Consider the following 20,372-nt stretch of genomic DNA (forward strand, 5'->3'; position numbering starts at 1 on the left):
TTTCTTGGGCTCCCCAGATCTGGTTTAGGCCTATAGTTTTTACTGGGGTGTTTGGTGTTTGGGGCCTCGCGCAGAACGATGCAAGATGGCCTCGATTTGGTCACCGTCTTCCTTCTTTCTGCTACCCAGGTCAACCTAGAGCTATGCTGCCGGAGGGGAAAGTTACTCCTGATCAATTAGGTGCGGCAAAGATCATTAACTGGCTCATTATGTCCGTTGCAAACACAAAGTGTCAGAAAATCTGCACAGCGACGAAAGAGGCGATTACGACACAGATACATATTCCCTACAAGCACACATACGCGTACTACAAAACAGACGTGTTGAACAACAAACACGCGCGGAGACAACAGAAACTGAAATCAGATCCGCCTCATCGCAGTAATGAAGGGAAACAAAATTCCCTTTCGGCTCAACAAGCCTGACCAGCCAACCTTGTTTGTGTTATGCGTGTGGAATCGGGTAGGCCATATTCAGTAACACGGCCAGAGTATTGATAAGGGATGGGTCACAGGGTTAATAAAGGTCCCTCCAATGATGAAAAATCCGACCCGAAACAAAACAAAAATCCCCGGGTATGGTCCCACTTGATTTAGAGGGGACGCGTCTTCAATTGTTTTACGCCGAATTTACCTCCCTTAACAGGAGTAGAAACCAAAAACCACGGGAAGATGTAATTCTGTTTGCATTTTGAAGTCAGTGAACTCAAGGAACAGTACCAAAATGGTTGTATGGCATGGAATCAACTGTCGATGCTGTACATTTTACAAAAGCGCAGTGAACTCTTTCTAAATCGGTAGCATTTAGGGGCTTCGGCAGAATTCGTTTGGGTTCTACAGATATATTGAGGAATCTGTGAACTTAACTTGCGTATCGAAAGTGTGTGAAAAATTTGTATTAGCATGGCGAGACATGCTCGTCTGAGGATGTTCAGCCTTCCTTCAGGATCGAGTTATAAGACATGATGTAACCAAATTATGAACATGCAAGCCTGCAAGTCTTCGAAACAAAAATCCGACGCCGGGCATTGCAGTCTCAACAGGTCGTGCGGTATTGGCCACAAGACTGACACCAGGCTACAGCCCCCGGGTGAACGAGAATGATGGCGTGTATGAAGGAGGTGCCTTGTAACGCTGTAGAAAATAAACCTGTGCGTTTAGAAAGTCCGGGTCAGTATGTACGGACGTTAATAACATGAACAGATTGGCATTTACAGCAGCGTGAACGGGTTTGAAGTCTGATGTTGGAACGTGTTAATCCGTTCAGATGACATCCTAGTAGTTAAAAAGTTAAATGTGCATTCCATTTTAATCCACAAATTTTGCGAGTTTATTCCAAGACTTTCGGAAACGTTTTTCACGAGGGTCGTTCTGATGCGTCCAGCACTCGTCGCCTGGTGTAATCTACAGTGACCGTTTGGTTTCACGTAAACTGCTACCCCGGCCATCGGCGTTCTTCTTCCTAGGCGCGCAACCTCAAAACGTTTTTTTAACGTGAAATGTTTCACTGGCCGATTCAGAAAAAGGAAGGAAGTCCTTGGGCAAACGTGGATAGGCCTAATTCATTTGGACCTCGTTTCGGTCCGTCATTTTGAAAACTGAGGAGATTCCTCGCCTTTTCCGGGTAAGTCGCTGTCCCATAGGTGGCACACAAGGGTACATAATCGTTCCCAGCCGGAGCCTGAATGGCCAGGGTCCGATTCCATCCCAGTGCGGGGTGGCTGCCAGCTTTCATTCTGGTGACACGGTGGCGGGGCCCCTGATTAATCCGGAAGCCCTTAGAGGGGTACATCATACTTGTGTCCCTTCTCTGACGTGGGAGACTCTCTGACCTGGCCAGTTGGCCTCGGATCAACGCAGGGTCTTCACTGGCGCAAAAAAACAGATCCCTTCTCGCCGAAGACGGTAAAAAAATTGGCTCAGATACTCCAATCGGCGTAACGGATCCCAGGCTGAAATGGAGTGGAGGGATTTCCGTTCGGAACTCCCCCCCCCCCCCGACCAACGCAAGAATGTTAACGTTTTGGCATTCGTGTTTCGTGCTATGTTGTATGATGGGAAACAGGGATTTTATGGAAACGATCCAATCGTTCCAGACGGAATGGAGCTGTGACGTCGGGAAAAAGAGTAAGGGAGCGGGTGTGGAGGAGGTCTTTCGTTGAATTCGTGCACTTGTGGGGAACTCTTCTACAAGCTGGTAGGTTGTTTAGTATCACACGGAAGGGGTGGTAAGGGCACGATGACGCACAGGTGTAGCAGCGAGGGAGCTGTAGGTTACGTCTGAGGGATTGCCGGGCACGTTCGTGTCAGTCGGCTGGTTGGCAACTGGTGGTGTCCGAAGGGCACCAGTAACGACCCGAAGGGCGTTGTTCTGGACAGCCTCTTGGGAGGCAGGTATATAATTAAACAGAAACGCACGTAGTCCAAGATCGATCGAAGGGGTGTAATGTAAAGGGTTAGAAATATGCGCCAATCACCACCCTAGGTATGACCTGATATTCAGTTAATGACACCAAGTCGGCGTGAGCAGCGGTGCAGAATGTCTTCAAAGTGAATAGGAAGCGTAAGGCGGTGGTCTCAAGTGACCCCTCGAACTATTTAAAATACTGAACAGAATTGACAACGTTAACTAGAATGCATTAATGTAGCTGGTCTTGCAGAACAATTTGTAAGCCCCATAGGACACATCTAGTTCAAACGCGATTCCAGTCCCTGCATACCGGATGCGATCTAGGTTACACCTGTATACCTATTTTATTTGCGCGCTCAACGCTTGTCGTCGGCGCACGTCGGCTGGCTGAAGTGGAATGCTCCACGGTAAATGACGGCCGAATGGCATTCTTTGATTGGTTGGCTGGTGCGTAAAACACCAGGGAGTCTCTGTTAGCGCTTAGTTCTGGACGAGTGTTGCAGCAACCTTAGAGACTTTTGTCTTTGACTTACGTCCTACCTCTCTCCGTGCGGTTCCATCTCAAGAATTTCGAGCAGACACTGCGAACACTTGGTTTTAATGCCATCATAAGCCGCAGCTGCTTGTTGAGACAGCACGGCTAACAGAACAGCTGATCGAAAAGGACGTCAGGTGACCTGACATTCTTTGACCTACCTTGCGTGTCGAGATGCGCGCACCCGTAGGCAACGGCCGCGCGATCTACCGGGTGACTGTGAAACCTATAATAACTATGCGTGCAGTGTTATGTTCGACGCAGGGTAATACGGATGACAATTATTGATACCTGATGCGTGTGAAGTCGCGCCGTTGGTCGCAGCACGGAACTGCTATCGGCTGATGCAGTGCCAGTTTCTGGCATGGCTGCGTCTCAAGCATGATTAGTGCCTCAGTTTAATAGAGCTGTTCATAGGTCAGTCATCATTGGGAGGAACTTATCGCTTACCCAAGGTCACCATTTTCTAGAATGGATAAGCTATCCACAATGACATATCGATTAGTCAATGTTTGTGCCGACTGGTCCCACAGGCTCAAACCATGGGTTTGTCTGTAGCCAATGTTGGTGCTTTTGGGCACTTTTAATGACGTGACCTGACTGAAGGTCACCATGTTCCGCAAAGGATAGGATATCAACTGTAACACATCGACTAGTGAGCGTTTCATGGTGGTCTGTCACATAGGATCGGTGCATCGGGTTGTTTACAAACTAAGTTTTCTGTTTTTAGCCTTTTTGGTTAACTTTAAACTGACCTAAGGTCGCCGTTTTCGACGAAAGAAGAGATCATTGGTTAATTGGCATACAATGGGCAATATTTTTTGCTGATCGGCTGCAAAGACTTAGAGCTTTGGGTTGTCAAGAAATTTGCCAGCTATTTAGTCCCCCTCATTGTCGTCATATTTCCGTGCTGTCCGTTTGCCTTCTGCTGCTGGATTTGTAAGGGTTATCGGCAGCCGGGTAAGTATCGCCTCATGTTGCAGTTGTTTTTTTCCGGTTCTGGTTGGATGGTGTTTTTAAACTTACATACAACTCTGTTGGTGATGGTCTTCGCCAAACTCCAGTGCTTTGAGTGTGTTGCAGGGATATTTTGCGCACAAAAGTGTGGTCGTTGCTGTATATGCAGCACCAAGTTTTCGAGCATCCAAGGCTAACTGAGTATGTTTTGCATCTTTTGGTAATTATTAACTAGTAATGCTGCTATGTTGGGTCTCTTACTAGATCATTTTGCTGCAGTATTGCAGGTTTGGACCATCTACACCAAGCTGGAGCATATCCAAGTATATCAACTGTACTGTATGTACCACCACAGCCAGTGTCTCACATAATATATGTTCTACCCACAGACCAGATCAGACAAAAGTAGATGTGTGGTTAATATATAAGTGTGATGGATATAAACTTGAACCGGATTGACTACACCCAGATTGCAACTACTCTGCCGAGGACAACTAAACTTCTGCCACCAACCCAGGGTAACAAGCTTCAAAAAGTAAGTCCTTTCTAATGTTATGCCTGCCTTTTTTGAGTGCAATATAGCTGCAATATTTGTGCTGGGCGTGCTACTTAGACTGGATATCTTTCTCATGCAGATTACAGATAGAGCATGCAAAACAAGGTTCATCTGCTCAGTCATCATGATAAAAGTAAAACTTATATGGTGAATTAAGTCAGCCATTCAAGGAAACTTATACAAACTGCCCTTAGCACTCCATTTGGACTTTGCTTCACAAGTTTGACAGACAGAGGTCCACTGATCTTTAACAGTAAAATGCATGTTTACAAATGACAAAGGAATTTGCATGGCTGAGCAACACTTGGCAATCTTCATGGCTAAAATGGTGACCTTTAGAATGTATGCTAGTGATTAAAGGATTGTGAAAATTTCAAGTGTTTTGTGTAACTATAGGCAACAACAAACTGGACAGTCCATCTGCACTTTCCATGGTGTAATCAGGCTTTCTTGGTAGCAGCCACAGTTTGTTTTAGTTTGGTTTCAAAAAATGTTTCAGGTCTATGATGGCATATAGACCTGCACCAGGCAGCTGGCTTCAGGGCTTTCTCTGTTCTGTTTGTGCACTGTGCACTGTGGTGCACACTGTTCCTTGAAAAAACAACAAAGGCAGAGTCACACTTTGCATGCAAGATCTTGTGACCACATGCACATATTTCCCTCCACAACATTCAGTTTCTCAGGTGCCACTCAGACCATGTGCTGTCAAGTTTGGTTTTACTTTGTTTTCCAATGGACTTGTCCTATGTTTTTGTAATTAGGTGTTGTTCAGCTTGAAAATTTGTTGTTGGGGGGAAATAGATAGCATTTTATGCTTACATTAAGTTACAGATGGATAATGCTTGGGCAAACAGACTTTCAGGAAATGTCTGTAAAGAGATGACTCATCATTGAAAAAGTGCTTCTTGTTGCTGAAGGCAGCATGCCCCCCCCTCTTCCCCCCCTAATCAGTGAATACAGACATAAGTTTCCTAAAAGTATGATGGCTAGAACAGGCATGACCACTCAGGCTGAAATTTTTCATAACTTGCAAGTGAAGCTCTACATGGATATGCCTGTTTTTAGTCATGACCTCTGCCTATTCTCACTCTTCAGGTAGCTGTTGGAGACAAGGATGGAGTTGTACAGCTGTTTTCTTTCAAGAAAAATGACCTACAGGTGATTTTCAAGACACTGCCTGGCAAACCTATTACAAATGTGCAGTTGGGAGGAGCTTTAGGTGAGGTCTCAGACATTTTTTATGACAATATGGGGATTACAAAGTTGAATTATGCCTCATCTATTGACTTAACTTTCCTAGCAGGTAGGAATTGTATGACAAAAACTATTAAGTGTACCTTCTTTTGTCTGGAATTGGGTTGTATGTTGATCTGATTTGCATGTGTCCAAATGTGTGTAGTAATTTAGGGTTAAATAAAGCAAACTATGCAGTTGCAGCTGGAACTAAGCGGTCAACTGTGCATTGTACAGATTGTCATACATGCTGGTTGTCAGCTGGTCCTCATTCCATTGCATGTTTTCAGGCACAGTCAAGGACAAGATTTTTGTCTCTGCTGGCAATGCTGTCATGGGTTACACAAGAAAGGGAAAGCAGTTCCTTGGATTGGAAACAAACCTTACTGATGACATCCATTCCATGTAAGTGTGCTGACTCATGTGCATGTTGCCAAAATCACTTAATTGCTTCACACATTTCTAAACCACTTCCAGGCTCTGGGGAAGATACTGGATTGGTTATTCCAAAGTACCTGGTATGAGTTCCAGGGAGCATTGACTGGTCTAACTGACTGGAAAGTTCAGCTGTGACCAGGGAACAGGGCTCCAACTCACAAGTGGTATTTGTTCACCCTGCATCCTGGCTTGTAACATTTAGAAGAACCTCCAAAAAATGAAAAACAGTTTGCAAATATACAGTAATGTTTTCTTTCACCTTTTGCATCAAATATTGATAGAAAGGAATGAATTGTTTTGCATTTCCATTGTCCATTTACCTTTACCTCACACAGCACACTTCATTTCAGCCATATCAGTGGCAGCAACTTGCTGGTGTGTAGCAGCTTCATTTACAACCACTTCTACGACTGTGAAGACACGAACTACTACCTGAGTGGGGAAGAGATCACGGATGTCATCTCACTGCCTGCAGAGAGGGTGAGGCTCTTGCTAGTCTGCTGGTATATGTTTGAAGTGACTGATCCCCCACATCGGAGCCTCGACTTAACGCGGTGTTTGATGTTCATGCGTTCTCCTCTGTTCGTCTGAGATTCCTCTCGCCCTCCGTTCTCCCTCGGCTGCTCCCTCCGCCGTCGCCGCCCTGACCCGACCCCGCCGGCGGCAACAGATCAACTCGTTCGTGCCGGTGCTGGCGTGCCGGGACCGCACGCTGCGCGTGATGAAGGGCAGCGGCGTGCGCTACCCGGTGGAGGTGGCCGGCCCGCCCTCCACGCTGCACCTCTTCTACGGCGACGGCGGCTCCACCTCGGAGTACCTGCTGTACGGCACCACCGACGCCGCCATCGGCTGCGTCTGCATCGGCAGGTGGGGCGCGCGCTGCTGCCGGTGCCGGCGGAGGAGGTGTCGACCGTTGGTGCCGGTCGCTGGTGCCTGCCGCAGGTGCCAGCTGTCGGTGCTGGGCGCTGGTGCTAGCGGTGCGACCCACCGGGCTAGCCATGCCGCGGGGAGTGTGTCGGCGCGGTGGCGCTGAGACGGTTGCGTCCGAATTCCGCTCCTGGCTAGGTTGATGCCCATCGCGCTGGCGAGTTTGTCTTCCCATCAGCTGCTATGAGTGTACATGATTGTAAACAAACCACTTGCTGTCAGAAAATGTTGTGTCGCTTGATTTGTCCGCGTAATGCCCCGTTCTGACACCTCTTCATCGAAAAATAATCGTGTCCCGATGGAAACGTTTCGATAAGACAAGCCACACACCCCGAGGCTGCGTGAGCTGCTGTCTGTCCCGGACCGCCAGTACGCGCCCGCCCCATCACGTCATCCCCGCCGGCCGGCAGGAACGAGCCGACGAACAAGTGGTGTCTGGAGCCGGTGCGCGAGGCCAGCCGCGCCGGCGTCGTCTGCATGGACCACTTCGACATGACCGGCGACGGCGTGCGCGACCTGATCGTGGGCAGGGACGACGGCTCCGTCCAGATCTACAGCTACGACGACGGAGAGGAGGCGGCTCCCACGCTCCGATACACATACGTGAGCGACGAGCGGCGAGCGACGAACGACGACCGACGACCGACGAGCGACATACGACGCAGTGCGGTTGGTAGCGGCGCCGAGTCTCACGCGGGTGGAGGACGAGGACCCGACTTCCGGCTGACGCCGGTAACCCGGCCGCTTCCGTGATCTGTAGTCGTAGGTGCTCCCCAGCACCGCGACGACGCGCGGCGACCATTTTTCGTTTTGATGACACCGCTGGGGTCTAAGACAGTGACCACAGGCCCGATCTGCCCAGACTGGCCAGCGTCACGGGTGGTAACAGGGGCCGCGCCGCGACTGACACGCGGGAGTTAGGCAAGCTGGGGTGGCGGTCGCAGCTGCGGAGCGCGTCACGAGGCCACAGGGTTCCGACGCGCGTGCGAGGCTGGTCGGGTGCGCGGCGGCGGCAGCAGTGGAAGCTCCAGTGCACCGGCGTGGCTCGGCGGCGGGGCGCTGCTGTAGTGACGGGAGGCCGGCCACTGGACGGCACTTGGACGGGATGGGTGGGGTGAGATCGCGGCACGTGTCTAGTGTGCGCACGGAGCACACGAGACGTATTGTTTGCGGCGAAAGGCGCGCGACACGTATGACGGAAAATGGTGCTGCCGGTCAGCAGCATCACGGTAAGCTCAGGAGTGGTGGAAATGCCAAGCGACTATCGAATTAGTCATCGCTGGTTGCCGCTGCTGCCAGCAATACGCTGGTCCGTGCCGATGCTGCTGACTGCGACGCACTGATGGCGCACATCTGCCTTTGTAGTGACTAGGTATTGGTTCCGACCCGTTCCGTGCCCTTGCAGCCGCTGGAAGGCGTTCTCACCAGCCCGCACTGATCCGGAACGGCAAGGAGAAGTGCTGCGAGACAGCGGTGACCATTATGACACGTTGCTATGACCTGTCTCCAGGCGGGCACAGAGAGTGTCACCTCCGTGCAGGGAGGCCACGTCAGCAACGCCGACTACGAGGAGGTGCTGGTCACGTCGTACTCAGGTCAGCCACAGGCTCAAACTCGCAGCTCCGATTCACCACCCGTTTGTCTTGGCGCAACACAATCAGAGTCCGAGTCATCTCGATTACGAAATGATACGCCCCGCCGCGCTTCCCGGAGGGCGAAGCATAGGCTCGCACGCTTGCGCGGGACGCGTTCCTCGTGCCGTCCTCAGCATGCCTCACTCCCCGCCAGCTCTACTAGAGCCGCCTCCGCGTTGTATGCTCGCTCGGAAGCGCGCACGACGCAGACCGTGCGGGCGACGCCGTCGCGCTGGGCGGGCGCCGGTACCCGCACGTGCCGGCGGGGCCGCTGACGGCGTCAGGACACGGTACGGCGCCGCGTCGTGGCGCGGCGCGGCATGGCGCAGCGCGGAGCCGCGTCAGGGGACACCGGGGCTGACACGGCGGCCGCCGGCAGGCTGGCTCTTTGGCCTCTCCTCGGAGAAGCGCGACCGGCACGCATACGAGGTGGAGCCGGGCGTCATCTCGCTGTCAGCCGAGGCCAAACAGCGCATCTACAACCTCAGGTGGCTGTCGCTAGGCGCCACCGCCCGCCGCACCCACACCGGCACTCACACCGGCACCCACACCGGCACCCACACCGGCACCCACACCTGCACCCACACGTGCACCCACACCGGCTCCCTCGTGGTTGCACGTCATGCTCATCGGCACTCATCCGACCATGGGATTCGTCGGATCCGTACGGCTCAGTATTTGTGAAAACTTACGTTGTGCGGTTGAGTCCGTCCGCCGTTTTGGTCACGCGCTGGGGAATATGGTGTCGCCCGATCTGGCATTGACGCGATCATGATTCGCACATGGTGCATCGAGATGTTAATAAAAACTTGGTGCCCCTCTCCTCCATTGCTATATTGCGCAGCTCGACGGATTTAAATCCCCCCAGAATGCCTACGCCTTCACTGCCTGGCGCTCACTATCTGCAGTCTGCTATCGCACCGTGCTCTTGTTCTCTCTATTTCTCTGTCACTAGCATGTCCAAAGCGCACCGCTGTCTCGTCACTGTCGTAGTTCCGCGCACTTCAGCCGCTCGCTGTCCGACGTGCCCACCAGTGTGACGCCCCACGCACGCCGCCGCGCACCGTACCGCCGTCCGTCGCCGCGTGCTGGCCGGCCCGGCGCGTGCCGTCACCGTGTGCCGTGCGCGTGCCGCCGGCAGGCTGGCTGTTCGGTCTGGCGTCGGCCGGCCCTGGCGGCGGCGCCCCGCTCACCGCCGGCCCGCTGCTGCTGGAGCGGCTGCGGCGGCTCAGGTACGCGGCCCGGCCCACGCGGCCCGCCCGCGTCCGGCGGAGAGTGACGGCGGTCGGAGCGGTCGGCTCGGGTCAGGGGTCAAGGGGTGTAGAGTGGCCGCTGACCATATCATAGATGCATGGCATGCGCGCTCCAAGCCATTCTCAGCTCATTTATGCCGAAAGCGGCACAGATGATTTCCAGGTGTGCTGAAACGGGCTATTGTGGGCTTCATTTGCAATTCGGTGCCCGGCGAAAATGTCAGGCGATCTATGGACGCCAACGCTGCTGCTAGTATGGCTCTCGGGTGCTTGTGTGGGACTGACCCGACCGCTTTCGGAAAACGTCCGTCGGCCCACAGGAACAAGCGCTGGTATTGACTAACGGTCAACACGTGTGGGTTGGATTGGCCAGTGAGGACATTTCTGGCCATAGTCGGGAATTTGTGCAGGACATATCAGAATGCCCTCTCTGGAAGGGCACGTGTGTAACCACCTGTTGAGCCACTGCGCCGCGTCCGTCTGTGAGGCCGGCCTGTCATCAGTCGTGTGCTGACCTGATGTCATGTCACCGGTGGCCGCCTGCGCTGACCTGCGCGCCGCCGTCCAGGGCTGACGTGGAGAGCCTGCAGGAGCGCGTGAACAAGGAGCGCGAGCGCTACCACCAGACCACGCAGAGCAGCCTGGGCGGCATCTCGGCCGTGCCGTTCGTCTCCGTCAATGACCGCGTGAGTGGCGCCCACCCCGCCGCCGCCGTCACTGGATGCGCGCCGGCCAATCCCGTGCTTGATGACGGTGCAGTGAACGGATGGGGTGCTCTGCTGGCGGTACCGCCGTGTCCGCTGCGTTTGCTCAGTCCCCGTGGAGAGACAACAGCACGGCTGTCGGCGCGGCCATAAGCCACAAGCATCATGATCCAGCGTGGGCGCGCCGCTTTCGCGACGGCACAGTCTGTCCCTCTGGTAGCCCCGCCGGTCTGGGCACCAACACGGACCGTCTCCGAACCGCGGCCCCCTCCGCCCGCTCCGCACCCGGCGCCTGACTCCGGCGCCCGCTGGCAGATGACGCTGAGCAAGGAGGATGCCTCGTACCTGCTGATGGTCGAGGTGCAGACGCCAATCGACAACGTGATGCTGCAGAGCGACGTGCCGGTCGACCTGCTGGACGTCGAGAAGAACTCGGCCGTCGTCAGCTACAGCACCTGCGACCAGTCGGTCAGGCGCCGCCCCGCCCGCCCAGGCGTCTCTCGATGCTCTTGGTCTCCGTGTGGTGTTCTTAGCCGCTCTTACGCACGCTTAAGAATGAGGTACACGAAGCTGAGCAGTGGCTGAGATGGATAAAAACAGTTGAGTTAGGATTGGCAGGGGCATAGAGTCGTATGGTGGCAAAGAGCATGCCACACACTCGCACCTGATGATTCCCGTGACCGACAGCTCTCTGTCGCGGCCTCTACGCGTCTCACTGTACGCCACCTCTTCATATAAATAGTCGCTTTTTTGCAAATCCCGTTATGGCCATCTTTGAAACGACGAGCGTGTGTCTGGAACAGTGCGTCATCTTCCAGACGGGCAACTTCTTGCTGGCGACTTACCGATGCCAGGCGAACACCACGCGTCTGGAGGTGAAGATCCGCACCATCGAGGGCCAGTACGGCACGCTGCAGGCCTACGTCACGCCGCGCCTGCAGCCCAAGTGCTGCCAGGTGCGCCAGTATGAGGTCAAGCCCCTCAGCCTGCACATGCGCGCCCACCGCTTCGACCCCAACAGGTCAGTCGGGGAAGGGGTGGCCGCCCCACAACGGCATATTAGCAGCCGTTCCACCGCCCACCGCCAGCACACCATCCCACAGCCGCCGCCAGCGAGGCCGGGCGGTGGTTGTGGGGTGGTGTGCTGGCGGTGGGCGGTGGAACGGCTGCTAATCTGCCTGCTTTGGATGGGGTCTGGGCGGTCCTGGGGCCGGGTATGGAGAGGAGTTGCGCTGTGTGCTGATAATGGCCCATTTAGTGTCACATAAACTGAAATGCTGTGATCTATGTGCCGTCTGCACTGCCGCGCTCTACACTCCGCCACTGTGCTGACTGGTCTGCTATTTCCACACGTGTGACCCACTTTGCTGCCCTGTGGACTAGTTACTCCTTCATAACATGAACAACGTTCGCACTAAACTGGGAGCAACCAAGTGTGTCCCAGTGTAGCGGAGTATAACCACTGCCGCTGCAAGCCCGGCGCGACACGCGCCTCTGACGCCAACGCTGCGGCCGTCGGTCCTGACCGCCGCCTCACGTGGCGCCGCGCCCTCAGGCCGTACAACCGGCTGACGCTGACGGGCAAGTTCAGCTACGCCGAGGTGCACGGCTGGCTGGCGTTCTGCCTGCCCGAGGTGCCCGACCGGCCGCCCTCCGAGGAGACGGCCACGCTCTGCTTCGTCTCTACCTTCCTGGACACCATGCTGCACGTCTCGTACACGTCAGTGCCGCCCCGCTCCGGCGCGGCCGCGGTGGTGCCGCGCCCGGCGCCGGTCCTCTCGCGCGCTGGGGACGCCGCGCGGGTCTCGCGCCCCTTGGTCGGTCAGCTCGCGCTCCGGCGGTGCTGCAGGGGGGTGTACGCGTTCGGAACCCGCTCCGACTGCCATCGACTATCCAGAGTCGGACACAACGTAAACAGCTTATAACAGGACCAAAAGGCTGCGCAATCTCCACTTTTAGCTTTATAAGCCGTGAGTACATCATTTGGTCGTGTTTGCGTCAGCAATCAAAAAACCAATTGAAATGTCAGGTATATCGATTCCCTAGCAGTAATTCATGTGTGTTTAATTCCAGACAAGGTGAGGTGGAGTTCAAATCTGACAACATATCCACGATCTCCATCATCAAAGACGTGCTGACGAAGGAGGCCACCAAAAAGAAGATTCACCTCAGCATTAACTGCGGTGAGACGTCTGGAGGCTTCGCGAGCTCCTGAGGTGATACCCGAGCTCTTCATCGCGCGTGTTGCACCTGCGCAGCACTAGATGCTGCAACAGGTTCGCGCACTGAACCATCTCGTCTCCGCAGGAGGGTTATGCGGACGGAGGCTCGGTGGCACATTTGAACGGAGTTTTTCTAGATCATCCCTGCAATTCACCGTTATGACCTTTTGAACCCTTAAATCCCGTTGTTTTTTAGCGGGACGCACGCCAACTTGTGGAGACTTTTTCGCGCCGTCAAATTAGAAATAATTCATGCATGTATGACGTGGAGACGTCACATGATTTCCTCGGCCTGTAACCTTTGTGTGTTCATTGTCGCGATGCCATGTACAAACGTGGCATTGCGGAAAAGGTGCAAGAAAACCACAATAAAAAACTAAAACACACACGTACCGCTAATACTATAAACGTGGATGCCAAGACCACTAAAGCCATCTCGCGGTGTATGAAGTACCACAAATTAGCCTCTTTGCCCGCTGCAGTGCTGACCATTCTGGCAGCGACTCTGACCCTCTATGTCAAACGCCATCAAATGATGACGTATTGGGGATCAATTTACTAAAAAGTGCAAGTTTTGTAATTTAGAGCAGTCTTTCGCACTTATAAAGCTGTATAGTTACAATGCTTGCAAGTGGGCTTTTCCATCATGCCTGGTGGTTGCCTCATCTTCAGAAGTGAAATTCTCCCCGTAGGCGATAAAGAGATGTTTCGCCACCCGGCCGACCTTTCGGTGTTGAGACGATCTCGGAGATGGGGCGTTTTGCAAGCATTAACCTCTGTTTACGGCACTCAGCTCTGACCTTTATTCTGCCATGTTTCAACGAGGACATTGTCTGTTGGTGTTTTGTTAGACACGGCTGGTCTTGATTGAGCATGAGACTCGTGGGGTAAGATGGCACCAGACACCCAGGCCCTGTAAGTCTAACCTATCGCCGCGGCATGCCAACAGAGGCGGGGACTGCACTGGGCGCACACGCGATAACGAGTGCTTCAGAAAAAGGGACCAAGTTTTTGGCATGCACCTTATAACGAAAACAAAACACAGAAAACGGTCCACTGGTCTCTTGCTGATACCTGAGAAACAAAAACGACAACATAAAGCGATAATGTTAAGCTTGCCCGCTGGTGATGTTTAATCACGCGAGTCCGATTCTGGTCGTTGAAGTCTCCGTTGTTCAACTTGGTATTAAGGTCAGCTTTCATGGCAATTCTGATACACATGCAAGGGGTGTAGTCTCCCTGCTCAGTCCCTCGTTGACTTATTCAGCAAAAGTACGCCCCTTGCCATGTGGTGAGGTGGGAAAGGTTTGCTCGTTGTTTTTCTTTTGCATGCCTAGGATATGTGAGGTCGGCTTTTCGATTACAATAATTCCCGTAATTCGACCTTTGTTCATTGTGATAAGATGAATACAGGTTGTTACGGGTTTGTTTTGATCGCTTCAGAAACTCCCTGTCAAACACCTTATTACCGCTGGGTGCTTCATCCGCGTTCCTTAAGGTGTGGGGCGCCGGACGCCCCTTCACGCAGAGGGCAGCTGACGCGTACTGCTTGCTGGGACGGTCTCCCTGTTGTGCCATGTACTGGTGGTGGGTCATACCATGTATTGGGTCGGCAGCGGTCCATGCCAATGAAAATATGTAAATTTGTGGGTTTTTACGTTGACTCGTTACGCGCAAACAATGAAGAACATGTGCGTGCTACTGGGAACTGCGATTTTTTTCGAAGTAAGCTATCCCAGACTCAGATATCCCAGTAAGCAAGTTGGAAATGGGGACAAAAGTCTCTCCCCAGACCAGAACATGGACGAGGTGCTGACCATCCCCGGACTGGCCTCCCCCAGACGTGAACGAAGGCAGCGTGGTGCACACGCTGCAGCTGCTTCACCCGAAGCTGGAGGCCCAGCTGCTGCTGGCCAAGAAGGTGGCGCTGATCGGGCCGCTGTCGGAGCTGGTGGCGCACGAGCACGACGCCGGCGCCAGCTTCCTGACGCCCGAGTACCGCTCCATCCTGGAGAACGCCGCCCAGCTGCAGGAGGAGAGCAGCCGCCAGCCGGCGCACCTGGAGCGGCTGTACGGTACGTCGGCGTCCCCGGCGCCCTCCGGCCCCGCGACGCGCCGCCCGCCGGCCAGGGGTCAGGGTGGGGCAGCCGCCCTCCGGCACGTCATGGAGGGGGTGGGTTGTGGCGCTCGGGAGCGGCGGTGGGTGCGCGTGCGTCGTCTGGCGCGCAGTTTGTTGCTTTTGTTGCAAACACGACTGAGTAGTCTGGTCAGAATGCCAAGACCGATTGTTCGAATGTTCGTGATTGGTGTAAGCAGTGGTACAGAAATACTCTACGGGTGCACATTTTCGACGTGGCACTCATACCTGAACCCGAGGTAATGCACGCCAGTTATGCATTCTTTGGTGTTCTACTTGACCAGAGTTTGACGCTTCCCCCTCTTCCAGGAATGATCACGGATCTTTACATCGACAAACACAAGTTCCAGGGCGTGAACGTCAAGTCGAAGGTGCCGCAGCTGCTAGACATCCTCTACAGCTACGACCTGAACAAGCTGCTGGCGTTCTTCACCCAGGGCTCGAGGAGGGGCCAGACGCCCACCTCTCCCAGTGGCGCCACCGGATAAATTGGCGCGCGGCCCTCTCGAGACCTGTTGATCCCTCCTTTCGTCAGGGAGGCCGACTTTGGTTGTCAGATCCTTTCACCCTGTTCGTAGTAGTCGGGTCACTAGTGTTCTCGTTCCGTTAGTGATCATCATCTAGTTGTAGCGCCGTGCTAGTCATTCCCACAGATATCGCAGTTTTTGGTTTGTGGTAGGTCGTGTTCGTTTCAGTTTGAACGATGTTTCCACGTCAACATGTAATTGCGTGATCGCTGTTGGCAGCACATGATTCAGTTTCTCTGCAGATCTAGGACAGCGAGGAAGAACTCTAGTGTGGTGCGCGGAAAGGGAAGATCCCAGTTCGACGAAGCGCGCGCTAGAATTTTCTGCGACTTTTTCACCACTCCGTCCAATTCCGTCCGAGTTTCCGTCCATTGCTTACGGCGTGATGCTGTGTATATTATTCAATGTGTATTGGATATCGGGCGTGAATAGCGCGATGTGTATTGTTGCATTACACTCGAAGCCTTTGATAAACGTGTCGTGATCCCGCCCTCGCATCCTGAGAATGGGCGCCACCCTGCTACTAGCCGCGCACCAGCTGCGTGCCTCCACCTGGAGCAAGCGTGCTGCTGTCTGACAGACTCACCCGGGCGTCGTGCTGCACCTAGTCAGAAAATATATTGATCGACGCGTGAATAACTCGTTTGTTTCAAAGTGATTAACAATAGAGCTGCTCAAGACGCAAGCGTAGGATGAAGACTGTTATGCTCCTAAGTCGAAGTTCTGTGACGGCTGGGCTCCACAGCAGGGTGGCGCGTCGGCGACAGGTTAAGGTCGTTCGGAACCACGCTCTGGTATTTATTTTGGGCGTGCTGGTAGGCACCACCATGGCGATTGTCTCCTTTAAGTACTTTCCAATCATAACCCGTCCTCGCCGCCCCCTCCCTCGCAGATTGCCCGTGGAGATGGAGCAAGACTACGCCCCAAGCGGTAACGGGTCGACGCCCGCGTCCGACGCGCGTCAGCGGCCGTCCAAGCCGCTCCGAATCTTCTGCATCGTGATGACAAGCTACGGGCGCATGGACAGCGTGCGTGCCATCAGCGCCACCTGGGCGTCCGGATGCGACGGGTTCATGTACGTCAGCGACCGGCGGCTGCCGCGCGGCCTGCCGTCCCGGGTGCTGTCCGAGCCGCGGGCGGCGCCGGCGGCGGCCAGTCAGTACGGACAGACCCGCGCTGCGCTCGCCGCTGCGCCCTTCTCCGCCGCACGGTACGACTTCTTCCTCGTGGCGCCCGACTCGATGTACGTCGTGACGGCGAACCTGCGGCGGCTGCTGGCCGGCGCCGCGACCGACCTGCCCGCCGCCTGGGGCCTGCCGACGCGCAGCTACGTGGCTGGTGCGGGCGACGTGACGCATCTGCACGGTCGCGCCGGGTACGTGCTGAGCGACGCTGCGCGCCGCCTGTTGGCCGCCGCCGAGTGCGGCCGGCTGCGCGAGCCGGCCGAGCTGGAGCTGACACGCTGCCTGCGCCAGCTGGGCGTCCCGCACCGCGACTCGCGCGACCCGCAGCGGCGACCGCGCTTCCACGCCTGGCCGCCAGAGGCGTGCGCGGCGCCCGATCGGCCTCCGCCCGCGCGCCTGCTGGACCGGCTCTGGCACTGGGGTGGGAGCGCCCGCGAAGAGCGACCCCGAAAGAGCTGCTCGGCGCTCGCCGTCACGTTCGGCATGCTGAACCACGCGGCCATCCGCCGCTGCCACTACCTCTCTCACATGGGCGTGTACGGCCTGCACGGCGGTGGTGCCGGTCGGCTGCCGCGCCAGTGACGGGCGGGTGTAGGTGGCCCGCAGTGGTCGGATCTCCACTCTTCAGGTCATAGGGAGCAAGTAAACACACGCAAGCCTGGATTCAAGAAGCGTCTCGGCTCAGCTGGTAGAATATGACGCTTCGAACGCATTCGGGCAAGAACCTGACATCCCAACACTGCACGCAATTGGATGCCTGGGTGCAGATTGGCTGGCGGGTGGGAAATGAACGAGTTTTCATTTTGTGAAGTTATTGATTCATTCTCCTAATCGACAAGCTTCCTGAATATGTGGAACGCCGACTTGTGCTTGACGTCGGCTGCGTAGTCGATGCTGTTAGATGCTGTTGTCTTAACTTGTACCCAAATGGTCGGATGTCATTCTGTGGGAATGTGCGTGTGCGTTTGTGCGTTGCGTTTGGTGTATTTGGCAGGACGCCCTCCCGTTGGGTGCTGTCACGAACGATAATCTGAAAAGTGTCTTATGCAGATATTTGTGAAATATAGCTGTCTGTGCCGCGATACGTATGAGGACCCGGCTTCTACCACGACACGCCTTAACGGCTTTGGCGCCTGTGACGGAAAGACCTCAGTGGAACTTGGAATAAAAGCGCATAGAGCGTCCTCCAGTATCGATCAAACGTCACTAAGTGGTACTGGCATCTCTGATTGGGTCGCATCCCGGGGGCTCCGCGGCTTTATTACCTCGTAGTTCCACATCCAGCATGGGATCCGTCGTTACATTATGGATTGAATAACCGTGGCGGCACCCGGCTACACCGACGAACGATCCTGACCAACGCTGCTGTCATGGCAACCGGGCATAAACAACAGCTGATCCGGCACGGCATGAGCGAAGATCAAGTCATGCGTCCAACGAAATCAACGGACGCCCCAGTAGGCTTGCGTTAGTGGTCAAGGCGTATTCTGGCACTGGGCCCTCGAGGCTCACAGGACCTGTCTTGGCAACGTTGCTGGTATCTCGGCATCAAGCTGGTAGACGAATTCGTCTTGGGCGCTTGGGCTGCTGAAACTGGCAATATGTGCTCGATTCCCAAGAAAGACGAAGTTTCGGATATCTACACGGCATGCGAAAATCTTCCCGAACGTTTCAACAAGCCAGGTGAGCGTCACAGAGCCACGGTATTCGGTGGGCCCTATTTCGCCACACTGCGTTGGGATTTCGAGGTAGTCTTCTGCACGTCTTCCCCCCTAGCGCGTATCGTTGCGCTTTGCGCAGGGGGCGGGTGTGGTCCAGGGTATCTTCAAGGCCAAGATATCTAGCAGGCAGATGCATCGATGCCATAGACATTATGACAGTGTAGCGGGTCGAACACCAGTCCCAGGGTCTTCAACATGACAGTAAGTACTATGTCAACCGTGGCTTATCAAAACACTCATGTCACCAAACATAGCGGTATGCGGTCTCGTGTCGTTTTCTAAAATTTTAGAAAGAAGCTATCTAAAACTGAGTCGCGTTGGCATGCGTATAACCACATCGTGTAACATGAGTTGTGACGTAGTATCTAACATGTTTCGTCCAATGGACCAGGGCTGGTGACCTGGCCTGTCTGCAGGTGACGCCCGGTACCGCTGGTGATGATTTTCCAACTTCTGCAGATTGCGTGGGAGGCTACGGACAACGAAAGCAGCACCCGCTGTACAAAACTACTCAGAACGACTACGGACGACTGGCGCCGAACGTCCACACCATGCCCACGTGCTTCTACGGATCTAATAAGAAGTTTACGGAGGGAACTCTACGATTCGGCATGTTTCGCTACCATGGTCTAAACACAGAGTTGGATAAGTCGGTCATCATGGCATTCAACCACCAAACTTCAGTTAGATAGTTTGTGGTTGCATGGGTCAACGTCACGTTGTGTCCCAGAGCCGTACCCTTAAAATTGTCCGGCGTTGTTGAGGTGAGTTCTGTATATAATCGGTGCGTTATCCAAAAAGCGCAGTTGCGACGCGCGCAACCAATAAAGCACCGCATGATCATGTCCACAAGCGTTATGGCGACAACAATTCCCCTTGTGTAGTTGTAATTATACAACATGCATTGACGGAGGCTTTGTCGGTCGATATAGTGACGCCATTGCGGGTGAGGTCGCAGGTCGAGATGTCTTCACAGCTAACTGGAATTTTCGTTGCTAGGCGACCTGGCTTTGCCCGACCAGTTGTGCTTTTGATGGTTCCATTTTCTTGCACCTGCAGATCGCACCTTCGTACAGCCTCCGGCAGCGAGAAACGCAATCATTTTAAAAGTAACGCTGTGTAACGTTAGACATCTACCTACAACCTGTGTGATCTGGAGTAATTTACCGTCCGAATTACGAGAACAAAGTACAGCCTTCCCGTTACATTAGCACGGCTAACGTAAAGTTACCGATAACGGAAATCTGCGGAGCGTAACGCAAAGCTTGGCTCAAGTCTTGATAACGTGGCGTCGCTGCTATACGGGAACAACGCGTTTAATGAGAACATGAGTGATGGCGTTGACACAACTACGGGCCGATCGAGTGCAAACCATGGACCCACAGGCTTTACGGGAGAGTCGAAACGAGTTATTGGTATCACGGATGACATAGCAGTTCGAACTGTCGTCCCCGTATGGCGTGTTGATGGCAAACGAACACGCCAGACGAGCACGATAATCCAAACAATAATATGTCACTCGTGATGGACCCACCGTCTTTGAGGCGTTCGCGTCAGACAGATCCCAGCAACCGGAGAAGCTTAAAACCGTGAAAACATCTATATTGTTTAGATGACTATACCGTCCACATCGCGTTAAGCGAGCTTGATGTCAGACGCATAGCGTCATCAGTGGTAGACCAGGGGGCCGTCTCGTAGCCTTTCTAGACCCGCTCTCGAATTATCACGAGGTAGGGTCTAAATTGTAAGATTGTGCTATCATCGCTACACAGAGGAATACCTAAGCTCACGTTAACCAAAACCCACGAAAAATATGTTAATTTTTTGCACATGCTTCATCAGCCACCAAAAACCTAGATCATTCGAAGTTCGTTGATTAGTTTAGATTAGATTAGATTAGTTCGTTCGTTCGGCCAAATTAAATGGCCTAGATTG

At 54.1% G+C, this 20,372-nt stretch overlaps 1 protein-coding gene across 3 annotated transcripts; it reads left to right on the forward strand.

Annotated features, from left to right (window-relative positions):
- The first annotated feature begins 3,877 nt into the window (after positions 1-3,877).
- On the forward strand, positions 3,878-16,168 carry LOC119091976 (Bardet-Biedl syndrome 7 protein homolog). Of its 3 annotated transcripts, none has more exons than XM_037214919.1 (16): positions 3,878-3,904; positions 4,291-4,436; positions 5,553-5,676; positions 5,981-6,095; positions 6,479-6,608; positions 6,799-6,995; positions 7,466-7,658; positions 8,566-8,650; positions 9,069-9,177; positions 10,511-10,628; positions 10,962-11,114; positions 11,465-11,667; positions 12,202-12,366; positions 12,720-12,829; positions 14,710-14,943; positions 15,315-16,168. In XM_037214919.1, exons 2-16 carry the CDS (start codon positions 4,335-4,337, stop codon positions 15,491-15,493), a joined length of 2,217 nt encoding a protein of 738 aa, XP_037070814.1. In that variant the 5' UTR covers positions 3,878-3,904; positions 4,291-4,334; the 3' UTR covers positions 15,494-16,168. The 3 variants fall into 3 exon arrangements, with proteins under 3 accessions (XP_037070814.1, XP_037070815.1, XP_037070813.1); XM_037214920.1 differs by lacking the exon at positions 3,878-3,904 and adding an exon at positions 3,915-4,102; XM_037214918.1 differs by lacking the exon at positions 3,878-3,904 and having other exon boundaries at positions 4,117-4,436.
- The last annotated feature ends 4,204 nt before the right edge of the window (positions 16,169-20,372 follow it).

Source organism: Pollicipes pollicipes, unplaced genomic scaffold (genome assembly GCF_011947565.3).
Source record: "Pollicipes pollicipes isolate AB1234 unplaced genomic scaffold, Ppol_2.1 Scaffold_3447;HRSCAF=4054_pilon_pilon_pilon, whole genome shotgun sequence".
Lineage (NCBI taxonomy): Eukaryota > Metazoa > Arthropoda > Thecostraca > Pollicipedomorpha > Pollicipedidae > Pollicipes > Pollicipes pollicipes.

What these genes read in the sequence shown, in the direction of transcription:
- LOC119091976 (XM_037214919.1), top strand. Translation starts at nt 4,335, where the DNA reads ATGGATATAAACTTGAACCGGATTGACTACACCCAGATTGCAACTACT. An exon ending in ACTGATGACATCCATTCCAT is followed by an intron (nt 6,096 to 6,478) that starts GTAAGTGTGCTG and finishes ACTTCATTTCAG; the next exon opens with CCATATCAGTGGCAGCAACT. An exon ending in GGCTGCGTCTGCATCGGCAG is followed by an intron (nt 6,996 to 7,465) that starts GTGGGGCGCGCG and finishes GCCGGCCGGCAG; the next exon opens with GAACGAGCCGACGAACAAGT.